The sequence below is a fragment of the Megascapheus bottae genome, chromosome 18, assembly GCF_031878675.1.
Source record: "Megascapheus bottae isolate mThoBot1 chromosome 18, mThoBot2.hap1, whole genome shotgun sequence".
NCBI classification, from domain to species: domain Eukaryota; kingdom Metazoa; phylum Chordata; class Mammalia; order Rodentia; family Geomyidae; genus Megascapheus; species Megascapheus bottae.
The window spans coordinates 27457758-27472816 of NC_143526.1; the positions used below are offsets into that span (position 1 = coordinate 27457758).

Here is a 15059-nt window from a genome sequence, read left to right on the forward strand (position 1 = left end):
TAAGAGTCTGGCTTTAAGCTGATTAACCTTCAGGATATACTGGTTCACCTCAAAGCCTTAAGTTTCTCTAATTATAGGAAAAAAAGTTATCAAAGAGCAATTCAGCACTCAGATCAAAGCCAGGACACAGAATCATTCTCCTTTTTGATTCTCTAGCCTATCACTTACTTTTTATAGCCCACTCTAAACAGATTCTTGGCTACTTATCTCAGGACTTCAAACCCCTTGGGCCGCAAGAAGCACTAATTTCTTCGTTAAGTAAAATCATTTCTCTACCAGCCCCAGAAGTTTAAAAGGAAAAAAAAAAAAAGAAAGAAAAGGTTTCGAATGTGAAAAGGCCGGAAAAGAAGTTAAATGTGTTATTCCTAGGATAACTTTAGTCCCACTTGTAGAGGACTCACCCCAGAGGCCTAAACTAGAAAACTAACCGGTTCACCAGAGGGCTCTAGAGATGCCATCCTCAGAGGGTATCCCAGACTGGAACGCACGTGTGTTGTTGTTGTTGTTGTTTGGGGGAGGGGGGGAGGTGGAGATGGAGGGTGTGCCAGGAAAACTCGGAGCCAGGAAAACTCGGAGCCAGAAGGGGAGAATGTGCCCTGTGTGTGGGTAAAGTTTCTGTGTGCGGGAGAGAGAGGAGACCCATGTCAGCCACCTCAACAGTCCACCTGTGCCACTTGCCCCACATCCTGGGCGTTTGATACAGGCTCTGTATCCTTCTGCCGGGGGAGCCCGGGGGAGCCCGGGGGGGCCCGGGGGGAGCCGGGGCGCCTACCTTTGAGCGAGGTCTCCACCAGGCGCAGGTAGAGCTGGGAGTTCTTGTTGCCGTGGCTCATGCGCTGGGCCAGCCCGTTGCGCTGCAGGACGCACTCCTCGAACTGCACGACGTTCTGGTGGCGTCTCTTGAGGCTGGTCAGGGCCCAGAACTCGGCCAGGGCCAACTCCACGTTCTCCGGGGCATCGCAGCGGATCTTCTTGACCGCCACCCGGGCCCCGCTGCGTCCCGCCACCGCCTCGTAAACCACGCCGTAGCTGCCGCGCCCGATTTCGGCCAACAGGCTGTAGCGCGGTCGCGTCGACCCGCCGCCCACGCCGCCGCCGCCCTCCGGCCGCCGTCGTTCCGGGAAGGCCTCGCCCGGGGCCTCCACCGCCACCGGATCCATGGCCTGGGCCTGGGCCTGGGCCGCCGCCGCCGCCGGCCTCAGCTTCGCGCTGGGCGCCCGCGGCACTGGGCTTCGCCTTTTCCGCTCGGGGCTTTGTGTACCTCTGCGGGCGCCGTCCTCCTTCCCCGTTTCCATGGCTTCGGACGGCGAGGGGAGCCGCAACGGCGCAGCCTGGGCCTCCCCTGCCTCATTCCTCCGTCCGGCCCCGGGACGTGAAGGAAAGGGACCTTGGAGGGTGACCTGTGGGTGAAAAGTGTCCGTTAAACCTCCAGGCCGAGGCGGGGAGGCCGGGCGCGCAGGCCGCGGAGCGTCCCCACCCCCCCACCCCTCCTCCCGCCGCCGCCGCCGCCGCCGCGGCCCCTTTAAGACGGAAGCCCCCGCCGCGGGTGCCAGGCCGGAGGGGCGGGGCGAGCGGGGCGGACGGCACCATCGGGCCGCGGCCCGCGGGGGGAACCGGAAAGGAGCGCCCAAGGCGGGCGGCGCGCTCTCCCGAGCTCCTCCGGCCGGTACCGCCCACCCAAGGACCCCGACGAGAACCACACGCCTTCCGAATGGGTCCAGACCGGCGCCCGGGAGAGAAGGCAGCGGTTCCGATGGCGGCCCCGGCCGGAGCGGCCCCCGGACCCCCCCCCCGCCCCGCGCCCACCTGGTGTCCTCCCGGGTGTAAACAGTCCTCGGAATCGAGTCGTAGCGGAGCCCAACGGACCGGCCTGAGTCCCCGCGGGCGGCAGAGACGGGTCGCCGGCCCCCGCGCCACCCCCCGGGCCCCCGAGGCCGGCTCCCCGAGCGCCACCCCAGCTCCCGCCTTCAACTCACCTGGCGGGCCCGGCGGCAGTCTCCGACGGCCCGTCGCCTGCCCCTCGGAGGCCGCGCCGGGGGCTGCTTGGCTCCGGGCCGGGGCCTTCTCAGCGAGCGGGTCACGGGAGGCTCGGAGGCGGCGGCGGCGGCGGCGGTGGCGGCCCGAGTGCGGTGGGCGACCGCGGCGCCGTTGGCGGCGGCCCCGGCGTCCGGGTTCCCGTGGCCCTCCACGTGTTGGCGCCAGCTGAACCCTTTACATAACGTCTTTATATAAGCGGCGCCCCGGGCCGCCGCTCGGGTCAGCGGGGACTCCTGGTGGCCCATCACCACCACCCCCGCGCCCCCCCCCCTCCCCGTGAGGAGGCCCCCACCGAGCGACCGGCCGGGGTCGACGGAACCGCCGCGCCCCGGGCGCACCGCGCCGCCCAGCCCCCGGACGGACGCCGCGCCGGGCGAGATCCAATCACGGACGAGGATTCTCCACTCACAAAAATTACGCGCCAAAACGCGGCGATTTCCACCCCCCCCCCCCCGACACACACAGCGCACACACACACGCCCGGCCGCCTCCCACGTCCGCCGAGCCCCGCCTGCTCCGCCTGACCGGCCGGTGAACTAACCGCCCCCCAGCCGGCGCCTCCTAAACACCGGCCGGGAGACGCCGATTGGCCGATTCCCGGGATTGCTCGTTGGTGGCCGGGAGCCTCGCTCCCGAACCACCCACCCCGTGATCCGCCCTTAATCTTGTTTCCTCCCCAGGCGGAACTGTGTGGGGGTGGGGGGGTCATTGGGCCAAAAAATGAGCTAAATTGGGTGTGAGCTGACGGCGCAGTGCCCTTCGAGGCATGGCATTTTCTTTTTTTTTTTTTTTTAAATCCTATTTGCTGTTTGGTTCCTCACAGGGCTCTAGTAGGTGCCCGTCACGTGTGAGTCAACTACAAGATATTGATTGAAGGCCCCAACGGTTTTAAAGACACGGCAGGCTCTGCCTCGATCGAGGTTCTTGGCCACCGAGAGAGACAAGTCGGTATTAGAAACCTTAGGCAAGTTAAATCAATCCCCCCCAAGTCTCACTTCCCAGGGAGGTAACATGGTTACTGCACTTGGAACAGGGTGGGCTTTGCACGCAGTAGACAGGAGAGGGTGTTGCCGAATAGATGCTCGGAAGGCTTTTCAGCCGTCGAGGAAAAGAATTGAGGAGTTTATAAGCCTAGGCCCTTGGTGGTTCACACCTGTAACCCTACCTACTCTGGAGGCTGAGATCTGAGGATCACGGTTCCAAGCCAGCCCATGAGCTTCATCTCCAATAAATGACCTCCAAGAAAGCAAGAAGCGGAGCTGTGGTTCAAGTGGTGGAGTGTTAGCCTTGAGCAAAAGAGCTCAGAAAATCCCCAGGCCATTTCAAGCCCCAGAAGTGAACTGTGTGTGTGTGTAGGGAATGGGGAGACACTAGTCCTGAGGCTTGAACTCAGGGTCTAGGTGCTATCCTTTACATTTTATCACTTAAGGCTAGCACTATACCACCTGAGGCACAACTCTTCCAGCTTTTAGGTGGTTAATTAGAGATCAGCATCTTTCAGACTTTCCTGCCTAGACTGACTTTTTGAATAATGATCCTCCAATTTTATCTTCTTGAGTAGCTATGATTACAGGCATGAACTATGAACTACCGGCACAGGTTCTATATTTATCAATCAGAATAACAAATTAATACATTGTGTTAAATTTGTATATTCTCTGCTCTGCATATATGCATATAGGTAGTATTTTCTATATATCCTTTTTATGTCATTTTAGAATTTCAGACATACCCATTTTATGCCTTTATATTCACATTATATACTGCTTAAGAACAAGGACAGTTTTTAACAATGGCATCATTTAATATGACATCCACTTTTCAGGTGTGCTAATTGTCCCTATTATGTCCTGCATAACTATTTTCATTTAGTATTTAGTCCTCTGGGCTCTTTAGTTTCCTTCTATCTGTGAAGGCCAGTCCTTCAGCCTTCTTTTGTCTTTCGTGACCTTGACATTTTTGGAGAGTACTTGCAAGTTGTTTTGTAGAATGTCACTAGCATTGAATTTGTCTGATATTTTCTCCTCATTAGATTCAGAGCATTCCTTTCTGATCAGAATGCTACTGGGAGAAGTTAGATCCTTGGTGCTTCACATCAGGGAGCATGTGACATGGCTTTTAACCTTGGTCATTGAGGTGATGTCTCCTAGGGCACTGGGCTAATAAAGGTATGGTTCCACCTCCCCCCCCCTTTTTTTTATTTTACTATTGTCTTGTAAGAGGATATTTTGAGGTTAATACCCTGTTCTTTACTGGATTCTCCACACACTAGTTTTTTTTTTTTTTTTTAACAAATATGCATTAATATGTCCTGTTTAAGTCTTAGGATAATGGCTGGGAACTGATATCCGGAAGATCACATTAGTGCTAGGGCCACTGTACCTGAGAAATCCAGGTCCCAGATGTAGAAAGGTTTAGCTTATCCTAAAGCCTCTTTCCGTGGATTGCAAACAGCTGCTTACTTGCTTTCTCTCTCTTCTTTCCTTCCTTCCCTTCTTCCTATCTCCCGCACCCTTCTCCTCTCTTCTCCTCTCCTTTGCTTCTTTTTCTTATTTTTTTTTTCTTTTGTGATTTTTGAACTCAGAGCCTGGGCTTAACTTTTTTTTTTTTTGCCAGTCCTGGGCTTGAGCTCAGGGCCTAAGCACTGTTCTTGGGCTTTTCTCAAGGCTAGCACTCTGCCACTTGAGCCACAGCACCACTTCCAGCCTTTTTTTATGTATGTGGTACCGAGGAATTGAACCTGGGTCTTCGTGCATGCTAGGCAGGCACTCTACCACTAGGCCAAACTCCCTGCCCTGTAGCTTAACTTTTTTAGCTCAAGGTTGACACTCTACTAGAGCTACAGCTCCACTTTCAGCTTTTTGTTTTGGAGGGGAGAGGAGTAATAATTAAATGGAGATAAAAGTCTCCTAGACTTTCCTGTCCTGGCTGGCTTTGAACCACAATCCTCAAACTCCTGAGTAGTTAGGATTACAGGTGTGAGCCACCAGAACCCAGCCACGGTGGCTTTTCTTACAAAAGTTCCAGACTGTGAGACACAGCCATGTTCACCAAAAGTGAGTGGAGAGCTGGGCATGGTGGCTCACACCTGAAATCCTAGCTACTCAGGCTGAGATCTGAGGATGTCAGGGCACTAAAGACCTAGAGACTCTTATCTCCAATGAACCACTAAAAATCAGGAAGTGACACTGTGGCTCAAGGAGTAGGGTGGTAGCCTTGAGCTGAAGAGCTTAAGGACAGTGCCCAGGTCTAGAGTTCAAGTCCCACAACAGACAACTAAAAAAAAAAGTGAGTGGAAAAATTGTGGGACTTTCATATAATTAAAAAAAAAAAGGAATGAACTGTTGATATTTAACAGCATGGGTGAATCAAAAGGTTTATGCTGAGTGAACAAAGCCAAACACAATAGAACACTGGGTGATTCTAGATTCTTGGACATGTAGGCATTTATAGTAACAAAGTAGATCAGTCCAGGGGTGGGGAGAGGGCCATGGAAATCAGTTTTGAGGGGGATTGTTAAAACACCTCAAACTGTATCCTTTCATAGTTTTAGTTTAGGTACAACTTTACCTCAATAAAGCTATAAAAGGGAGGGAAAAGATCCACACTCTTTGTTCCCATGAAAATAAACATCTAGAGAAAACAGCATTTGGTGGCAGAAACCATCCCCGTGTCTTCTAGGGAGGGAATTGACTGTTAAAAACCACAAAGAGCCGGGCGGTGGCTCACACCTGTAATCCTAGCTACTCAGGAGGCTGAGATCTGAGGATCAAGGTTCAAAGCCAGCCCAGGCACAAAAGGACCTGAGCCTCTTATCTCCAATTAACCTCTAGAAAAAATGGTAAGTGGGACTTGGCTCAAGGGTAGGGCGGTAGCCTTGAGCTGAAGAGCCCAGGGGTAGGGTGCTACCAGGCTGAGTTCAAGCCCCATGACCCACAAAAAAAAAAGAAAAAAAAAACCACAAGGAAATTTTGTGGATGAAGGAATTTCATTATATGTGCTATCACAAACTTGTGTCTTTGTTTAGAAGCTGAGCAGCCTAGCCCCACTTTTGCCAGCCCTCGCTCCTTAGGTTAAAGGAGACTAGGAGTATCTCTCTCGCCAATTTTTCTCACTTGATTTTTTTTTCTTTCTTCCACTACTGGAATTTGAACTCAGGACCTCACATTTGCTAGGGTGGCACTCTACCACGTGAACCATGCCACCAGTCCTGCTTTTTGTTGGTTACTTTGGAGATAGTATACAGGACTTTTCTGCCCATACTGGCTTCAAAATGTGATCCTCAGGATCTCAACCTCCTCAGTAGCTGGGATTACGTGTATGAGCCTCCAGGACCTGACTGATCTAGGCAGTTTTGGAGCTGATAAAATGGCCATCTTTTGAGTCTGTGCTAACAGTGGAATTCTATGATGCCACATAACATTTGCCCATGAATGTCAGTAAGGCTTGAGCAGAGGCTGGATTTCAGTATAGCCAAATTTCAGAATAATCAAATGCTGCCAGTAAACCTGGCTATCTGGAGGCTGAGATCATGGTTTGAAGCCAGCCCTGGCAAGGAAAGTCCAGAGACTCATTTCCATTAATCATAAAAGAAGCCGGAAGTGGTGCTGTAGTTCAAGTGGTAGAATTCTAGCATTGAACAAAAGAAAAACACAGGGACCCAAAAACCCAAGCCTTGAACCCAGGGTTCAAGAACCAAGGCTGGCCAAGAAAAAAAAAAAAAGCCAAATGCTCACCTACTGAAAGAGCAAGGTCCCTGAGGTGGGTGGAAACATGGAAACCTGCAAGGAGCCAATGGGGCTGGACCTCAGTGGAAGGTGGAAGGGAAGAGCCAGGAATGACAGGGGGAGGGGCATGGTTATTTCCACTTTGCCCTTACCAATGCCCAGGTAAATGGTGGAGGAACAGGACATATTGCTCCCTTCGCAAACGGCAGAGCTGAGGTTCTGTTTAACTAGTATGAACTGCTCAGAATGAGAGCTAGGGTGAGGATATGGACTGACAATCCAGCCTCCTCCTCCTCACAGTAAGACTGAAAACACTGGGGCAGCCAGCCCTGGGGAGGGTTTCCTGAGAAGAGGGAGGTGGGAGGGAGGGCTCTGGTCTGAGAGGGAAAGGCTGGGGAATGTGGAAGCCTTGGGAAGAGCTGAGATTGAAGTGCTGACTCAGATGTTAGAAAAGGGAGGAAGGGGATGGAGGAGGGGTTCAGGATCAAGCACACAGTTTAAACCCTGCTTCAGGTTGTTGCTGGCCTTGGAGGGGGAGGGGATTAAGGTGGAGCCCAGAGCCTGGGGCAGGGGCTGCAGATGATTGTGTCTCCTAGCTGCCTCAGCCTTGTAAATTGCTACTTGGCTGGAGTGGAACACCTGGAACCTGAACTCGGGTGGGCTTAAGTTTGGTATCTTTACCTGGAGGGCCCGGTAAACCCAGATGGCTGTCCTCTTCCCCCTCCGCACACAGAGCCACTCACTCCCTAATCTGAGGTTAAAGCTGATAATTGGTATTCCTAGTAAGGCCTAGGAAAACTGCTACCCCTTCTCCTCCCCCAACCCCCCCCACACACACTTTAACTAGCCCATCCCTAGACTCAGTGTAGAGCAGAGTGGATTATTTGGGGTTGGAGTTCAGGCAAAGGACTGTGGAAGGAATCAGGAAACTAAGCAAATAAGACATGAGATGATCATTAAAGAAATGAAAACAATTTACATAAAAAGCATTGTAATCACCATCACAACTCCAGTGCAAATAAATAATCTGACAGTATATCATTTAATAGAAAATTATAATTATTTGGAAGAAAATTGGAGAGGGGAAAAATGGAACTGGGTAGAGATCTTTATTTTTACACAGGAGACTTTATTTTTTTTAAGTATAAAAAATTAATGATTAAGAAAAGATACAGGCTTCTTAGCTGAAGTCTGAGAAGAAAAATCCATGAGTCTCTCATCTCCAATTGGGGTGGGAGGGGAAGGAGGGGAAAGTAGATGTGTAGATGTGTGGCTCAAGTGATAGAGTGCCAACATTGAGCAGAAAAGGCCAAATGAGAGCTCAAGGCCCTGAGTTCAAGCCTTAGTACTAACCCAAAGAGAAAAACACTAGCCAGTCAGGTGCTCGTGTAATCTCAGTAGGAGGATTGTGTGTTCAAGACCAACCTGACCCTGTCTCAAAAAAAGGGGGGGGGGCTATGTCATAATCAGGTATGGAATGATCGATCACAGAATTAAAGTTACTGACTCTGAGATGAGAGTGAGGTGGCACAAGAGGGTTTTGTTATAAACTTTGCAGTATCTAACTCTTAAACGTTGCATTAGTTTTTTTGTGTGTTTTTGTTTGTTTGTTTGTTTGTTTTTGCCAGTCCTGGGCTTGAGCTCAGGGCCTGAGCACTGTCCTTGGACTTTCTCAAGGCTAGAGCTCTACTACTTGAGCCTCAGCACCACTTCTGGCTTTTTTGTATGTATGTGGTATTGAGGAATTGAACCCAGGTCTTCATGCATGCTAGGCAAGCACTCTACCACTAGGCCAAACTCCCAGCCTGCATTAGTTTTTTGAATCAAATTTGGTAGTAAAAAACCAAAGTACAGGTCTGGGATGTAACTCAGTGGCAAAGTACTTGCCTAGCAAGTACAATGCCCTGGGTTCCATCCCCACTACCCCCCCCCCCAAAAAAAAAGACAAAACCAAGCAAAACCAAAGTACAAACCAGACACTGGTGAGTTACGCTTGTAATCCTAAATATTTGGAAGTCTGAGATCTGAAGATCCTACTTCAAAGCCAGTCTAGGCAGAAAAGTCTGTGAGCCTCTTATCTCCAATTACACCCACCAAAAAGCTTGAAGTGGAGCTGTGGGTCAAGTGGTAGAGCACCAGCCTTGTGTGGAAAAGCTAAGGGTATCCTCACCTTGAGTTCAAGGCCCAGTACTGGCATGCATGTCCACATATACCACACACACACACACACACACACACACACACACACATGTCCACATATAACACACACACACACACACACACACACACACACACACACACACACACACGCCAGATTTTAGCTGTCAGTGAAGCAGCCTGGCAGCTTGGTGGCGCTGTTCAGCTTCTGGGAAGCCTACCTCTAGTCCTACGGGCCTACCTGAGTCTGGAGAGTACCTAGAACTACCACTCCACCAAAGGTGGGGACCTGGATGAAAGGCTTTGTACTCAGTGAGATTCAAACAAAAACAGCTTCTTGCCCTGGTCTTGGGCCACAGAAATTTAGTAGATGATTCTCATTTTAAATGTTCTACTCTGTTGGCCATGGCTGGAGTGGGGATGGGGAGAAATTCCAACATTTCTTCCTTTCCCTTCTGGGAATGACATAAAGATCCCTTGTCAAGCCATGTATCTGGATATTTGCTGCACAAAATTGGTTGCTAAGTTCTTGGGAATTGTTTATGATCTTGGGGAATGATAAAGAACTGCAATGCAGAGCCAGGAGGGTGAAGTGCTTAATTCTATAACTACTGGGACATTTGAAATAAATTATTGGGGAGTCTGGTTGAACAAATGTACAGAAACATAGAGCAAGGAAAAAAATGCTCATTGATCAAAGTATAAAGGAATGCAATCTTTTTAGAGATGCAATTCAACAAGTTATTTATTCAAATATTTAAAATTTTTATACACTTGGCTCTAGCAATTTCATTTCTAGGAATTTATCCAATAGGAATACTTATCCAAATGTGAAAAAATATATGTGCGACAAGGGTTTCTTTTATTGTGGCTCTTTACAGTAATAAAATATTAGGAACACAAGCAGTAGAGGGCTGGTTACATACATCTATGTGTTGATACACTATAGCCATCAGACAGAAGGGATTGTCTCTGTGTGTACTACCACAGAACTGTGGTAACTCACATTTTTTTTACAGAGAAAAGCAAATAGAAACAAGGATGGACAATAGAACCTCATTTAAATATGTATACAGAATTGTTAACCTTCTGAGTTATGTCTTTGTATTTGAGACTATCCTCAGGTCTCCTGTGTGGCAACTAATTTATTACCACAATAAGTCTTAGGGTAGGTTTTATTATCTGTTTTCCACAGAAATGAAGGTAACAGAGGAATTTCTTCAAGGCCATACCTCTAAAAATTGATATGACTGAATTCAAATTCAAGCATGTCTAATTTCAAAGCTCATGACCTTGAACAATTATATAATATGTAGATCTCGAACTATTACACAATCTATAGCCTTTGCTTATAGTTAGTTTTATATGTGGATAAATGTTTGTGGAGGATTCTTTCTAGGTTCCGGGACTAAGGCTTGAACTTGGGTCCTGGATGCTGTCTCTGAGCTTTTGCACTCAGGGCTTGTGCTCTACCAGTTGAGCCACACTTTCACTTATGGAACCTTGATGGTTATTTGAAGATAAAAGTCTCGTGGATTTTTCCTGCCTTGTTCCTGGCTTCTCAATGCCATCCTCAGATCTCAGCCTCCTGAATAGCTAGGATTATAGGTGTGAGCCACCAAATCCAGCTTTTTAGGTGATTCTTTTCATTCACCATAATGTTGAGTGATTTGATCTTTTTAGGTGTGTTTTAATTTTTAAATGCCTTTTGTAGGTATGAAAAGCAATAGAATTCAGTTAAAAGCAAATATATGTAGTTATAAGGTGGTATGTTCCATCTCTCATATGTCCTGCAAGTATTTATTCAGCTGCTATTGCTTGCCATTGTGGAGACTGAGGTGATGTAAATCCTGTCCTCTCATGGAAGAACTCATGCTGACTCTGGTTTGGCTTCAGATTTTTATGCCCCAGTGAGAGAGGTGGAGCCTCAGGGTGTCAACAGTGTTGGTGCTTCCAACAGATAGAGCTAGGGGGCATGGCTAGGTTCTGAACATTCTACACTAGCTTTCTCTAGAGAAGACTTTTGTAGTCAGGAACTGGTTAGTGGCTCACCCCTGAAGTCCCAGCTCCTCAAGATCCTGAGTCAAAGCCAGCTTGGGCAGAAAAGTTCATGAGACTTTTACCTCCAGTTAACCAGAAAAAAAACCTGGAAGTTATGGTGTAAGTGGTAGAGTGCCATCCTTGAGAAAAACAGCTAAAACAGTGTAAAGTCCTGAGTTCAAGCCCCAGTACTGGCATACACACCACACACACACACACACACACGAAAGTAAGAAAGAGAGAGAAAGGAAGGAAGGACGAAAGAAAAAAAGAAAGACACTTTGATCCAAAACTCTCCGAAATGGTCCTAGGTATGATTTAGGGATCCTGGAAGGACTAAGACAGTGTCTCTGCTCATGATGGGAAAAATAGATGTGCTTACAAATTGTTTGAGCTTGCCTTTGGCGTTCCTTCCAATGTTCCAGGGCACGAAAGGATAACTGTGGCTAATGCCAGTTAATTGAATATTTCAAAATCACGAATAAAGAGGATTTTGAATTTTGTCAACACAGATAACTGCTAACATTCATCATTTATTACCATACATTATATGCATATTCTACAATGTCACGCTGCAACCTATAAGTATGTACAATTTCTACATGTCAATTTAAGAATTTCTATGTATGTACACTAGGGATTGAATCTAGGTCCTCACACATACTAAATATGCACTCTACCCGTGTACTATACTCCTAACCAAAATAATAGTATAGCATTAAAACTAGCTGGTTGTTGGTGGCTCCCATCTGAAATTGTAGCTACTCAGAAGGTTGAGATCTAAGGATTATGGCTCAAAGTCAGCCTGAGCAAAAACAAAAATGAAACAAAACAAAACAAAAACCCCAACTCTTTGAGACTCTACTGTTCAATTAACCACCAAAAAAAACTGAAACTGGGCTGAGGTTCAAGTGGAGAGTATCATCCTTGGGGGAAAAAAAAAGACAAATTAGTGGACAGCGCCAGACCCTGAGTTCAAGTCCCAATACTGGCATACACACACACACACACACACACACACACACACACACACACACACACACACTGGTTGCTTTTAATTCTTTAACCATTTTTTCCCTATGGGACTTCTTCCATACATTGGTTGCTTTTAATTCTTTAACCATTTTTTTCCCATGGGACTTCTTCCATACATTGGCCTTCTCAAGAATAAAAAATGCTGTTGTTGAGATTGAGATCATTGGAAGATGTTGGGACTAGGAATGGTGTCGGGGAGAGACAGGTAAGATTCACCTGATAACTTCATGTACTAATCATGGCAAACCTGCTGGGCCAGTTGTCTGTGGCCGCACTATACCCATTAACACATGAACCAGTTGAAACACAAAACATGAATGGACTGTTCAGGGTGTCTAGCAAGTGAGAGTGCTGAGGAGTAACTACATCCGAGACTGTCAGCTTCTCTTGCTCCCCTCCCCCACCACACACACACCCCATTCATTCACTGAAAAAGTTCTAAGCCATCTCTCCCTAATTGAGATGGCTGAATCTCCCTAAGTATGCAGAGCTGTGTTGACAGAATGCTAACACTGATTAATTTATTATTCTTTTATTGCCTTATGGTTGTGTAGCTGGGTGCAGTATTTCATAAAGAAAATGGAAAGGCAATTTGCAAATATAAGGCACAGATGCTTCATTTTAATTTCTGGATTTTGGTTTCAACTCTACCGAAGTAAACCAATGCCCCAGTGTTTATGTATACATAAAGAATCCTGGAAACTGGATGCCAATGGCTCACACCTATCATCTTAGCATATTTACACCATGGAGACTCATGTAATTTCAAATTATTCTAAATGGGTGCACATAGACCTAAGTTTAAAAAAATGTATTTTTTATTATCTTTAAGTAGTTGTACAAAGAAGTTGCGTTCCAACAAAGCAGTTTGTAAGTACAGTGAGTCTCGATCAATTTTACCCCTTTCAACATCTCATCCATCCCTCCCAACCCACTTATTCCCTCACTTTGCTTAATTTTGTAAGATATGAATTGCATTGTTTATTGCACTCTTTCCCTTCTCTATTCTCTTCATTGGCCTACTTTCTCCCCTTGACCCCAACCCTTTCAAGTACTTATTTCCTGGTGTTTATTTTGTTGACCTTTGATTTAGCCTAAGGAATTCCATAGTTTTAATTCTCTTCTGAATCTATACTATTTCAGTTAATGCATTTATATACACATATTTATACACATATATTTATTATATGTTTATAAGAAAATCCTAGCTTCCACATATGAGAGAAAAATATGTATCTTTTGTGTCTCTGGCCCAGACTTCACTTTTTTCCATTTCTTTCCAAAGATACAATATCATTCTTTCTAATGAATGAGTTAGGAGTATTGTATTTATATACCCATCTTCTTGATCAGTTCATCCACTGAGGAGCATCTGGGCTGATTCCAGATCTTTGCTGTGGTGAATTGTGATGCAGTGAACATAGTTGTGCTGGTAGCTTTACTGTATCCTAGCAATCTGTTCCATAAATTCCCCAGAGTGGGATTTCTGGATCATAGGCTAGTTCTGTTAGGTGTTTTCAGGAACCTCCATATTGCTTTCTAGAGAGGTTCTACGTTATTTTTATTTTTTTTTTTGCCAGTCTGGGGCTTGAACTCAGGGCCTGGGCACTGTCCTTGGGCTTTCTCAAGGCTAGCACTCTACCACTTGAGCAACAGCACCACTTCCAGTTTTTTTCTGTGTAAGTGATACTGAGGAATTGAACCCAAGGCTTCGTGCATACCAGGAAAGCACTCTACCGTTAGGCCACACTCCCGGCACCATCATTTGTTGAACCAGCACTCTGCAGATGACATTCTTATTATTTCCTGTCTCTCTGGATGGCACAAATAAAGTGGACATTATGATCATCTCAATCTTGAATGCCTCCCTTAGGCTCAGTCTTGATCTCCCAACAGGGCTGCTGGGAGGTTGTGGAAGTCCAGGAAGGTGAGCAGTTTTCTCTGCTACACCCTCCAACCATGATAGGCTGCCTGGCTAGAGTCTCAGACTATGGGTCCTTCAATTTAGATTGGAATCTCTGAAACAGTGAACCCAAACAATCTCTTTCTCTTCATAACCTTAATGATCTCCTTACATAGACATAGACAAACCTTGTATTTTGTATATACGTAAGCATAAAGTTTCCACGTACTCCATTCTTGAGCCTGGAACTATTAAATCAGAGGATGTGGTCATTTAAATTCTGGTTTAATCCCTTTCTGGGGCTTTGCCAAGTTATTTTCCAACTGAAGGTTGTTTAAGACTCCTACCTCAGGGTTTTGTCCTGGCTGGTACCCTCTCCCAATAATCCCTGGCATCTTGGACTATAATACCCATCATTACCATTGATGGAGAAACCCAGATCTAGGCGTTTGCACATAGAAAACAAAGAGATAAGTCCAGGTAGAAGCTGGCACTGCCAGTCCTTGCCAGAAAGTGGAGAGAGACTCATGGGCACTGATATCCTATGACCTCGATTTGCAGGCTTTTTAAACCAACCCTGTTTTATTTTTTTGTTTTTTTTTCCTTGAGTGCAGAGCCACATGAAGATCAAGAGGGCGTGGACATGGGAGCGTTCTGAGAAGTTCAGTATGTTACATTCTCTAGTGCTGTCAAGAGCTGTCTGCAGCACCACTTTCTCCGAGTTCCTGGACCTGACACCAGCAGCATCTGGGAACTGGTTAGATTCAGGCACTCTGAGGGTAGGCCCAGCAATCTGGGGTGTGTGTGTGTGTGTGTGTGTTTACTAGAATTGAACTCAGAGCCGGGGCCAGAGTTCTGGCCCTTAGCTTTTTTGTTCAAAGATGGTTCACCCTTGAGCCACAACTCTACGTCCAGCTTTTTGTCCATTTATTGGGGATTTTTCTGTCCAGGATGGCTTGTAGTGATGATTCTCATATCTCAGCTTTCTGAGTAGCAAGGATTCACTGGTGTGAGCCCACAGTGTCCCATACCATCTGGTTGTTAACAGGTCAGGCCATCTTGAAGATGTGTCTGATTTGAGAAGCAACTAACTTCCAGAACAAAGTCTAAAACTTTGGTATTTGTGACCCGCTTTCACTATGACGGGGAGGGAGAGCAAT

At 47.0% G+C, this 15059-nt stretch overlaps 1 protein-coding gene and 1 long non-coding RNA gene across 3 annotated transcripts in view; one reads left to right on the forward strand and one right to left on the reverse strand.

Moving 5' to 3' along the window:
* The window catches only part of Stk35 (serine/threonine kinase 35), a 33396-nt gene extending 31114 nt beyond the window's left edge, over positions 1–2282 (reverse strand). For both annotated transcript variants that reach the window (XM_090352090.1, XM_090352089.1), the window contains exons 1-2: positions 1977–2282; positions 773–1400 (exon numbers count right to left, since the gene is read on the reverse strand). In XM_090352090.1, coding sequence (XP_090208216.1) covers positions 773–1400; positions 1977–2282 — 934 coding nt within the window. The remainder of the gene's footprint in view (positions 1–772; positions 1401–1976) is intronic.
* Positions 2283–4098: 1816 nt separating this feature from the next.
* On the forward strand, positions 4099–14622 carry LOC150050295 (uncharacterized). The gene is made up of 3 exons (XR_016538721.1): positions 4099–4205; positions 12128–12201; positions 14514–14622. It is a non-coding gene; the product is annotated as an uncharacterized LOC150050295 (long non-coding RNA).
* Positions 14623–15059: the final 437 nt, after the last annotated feature.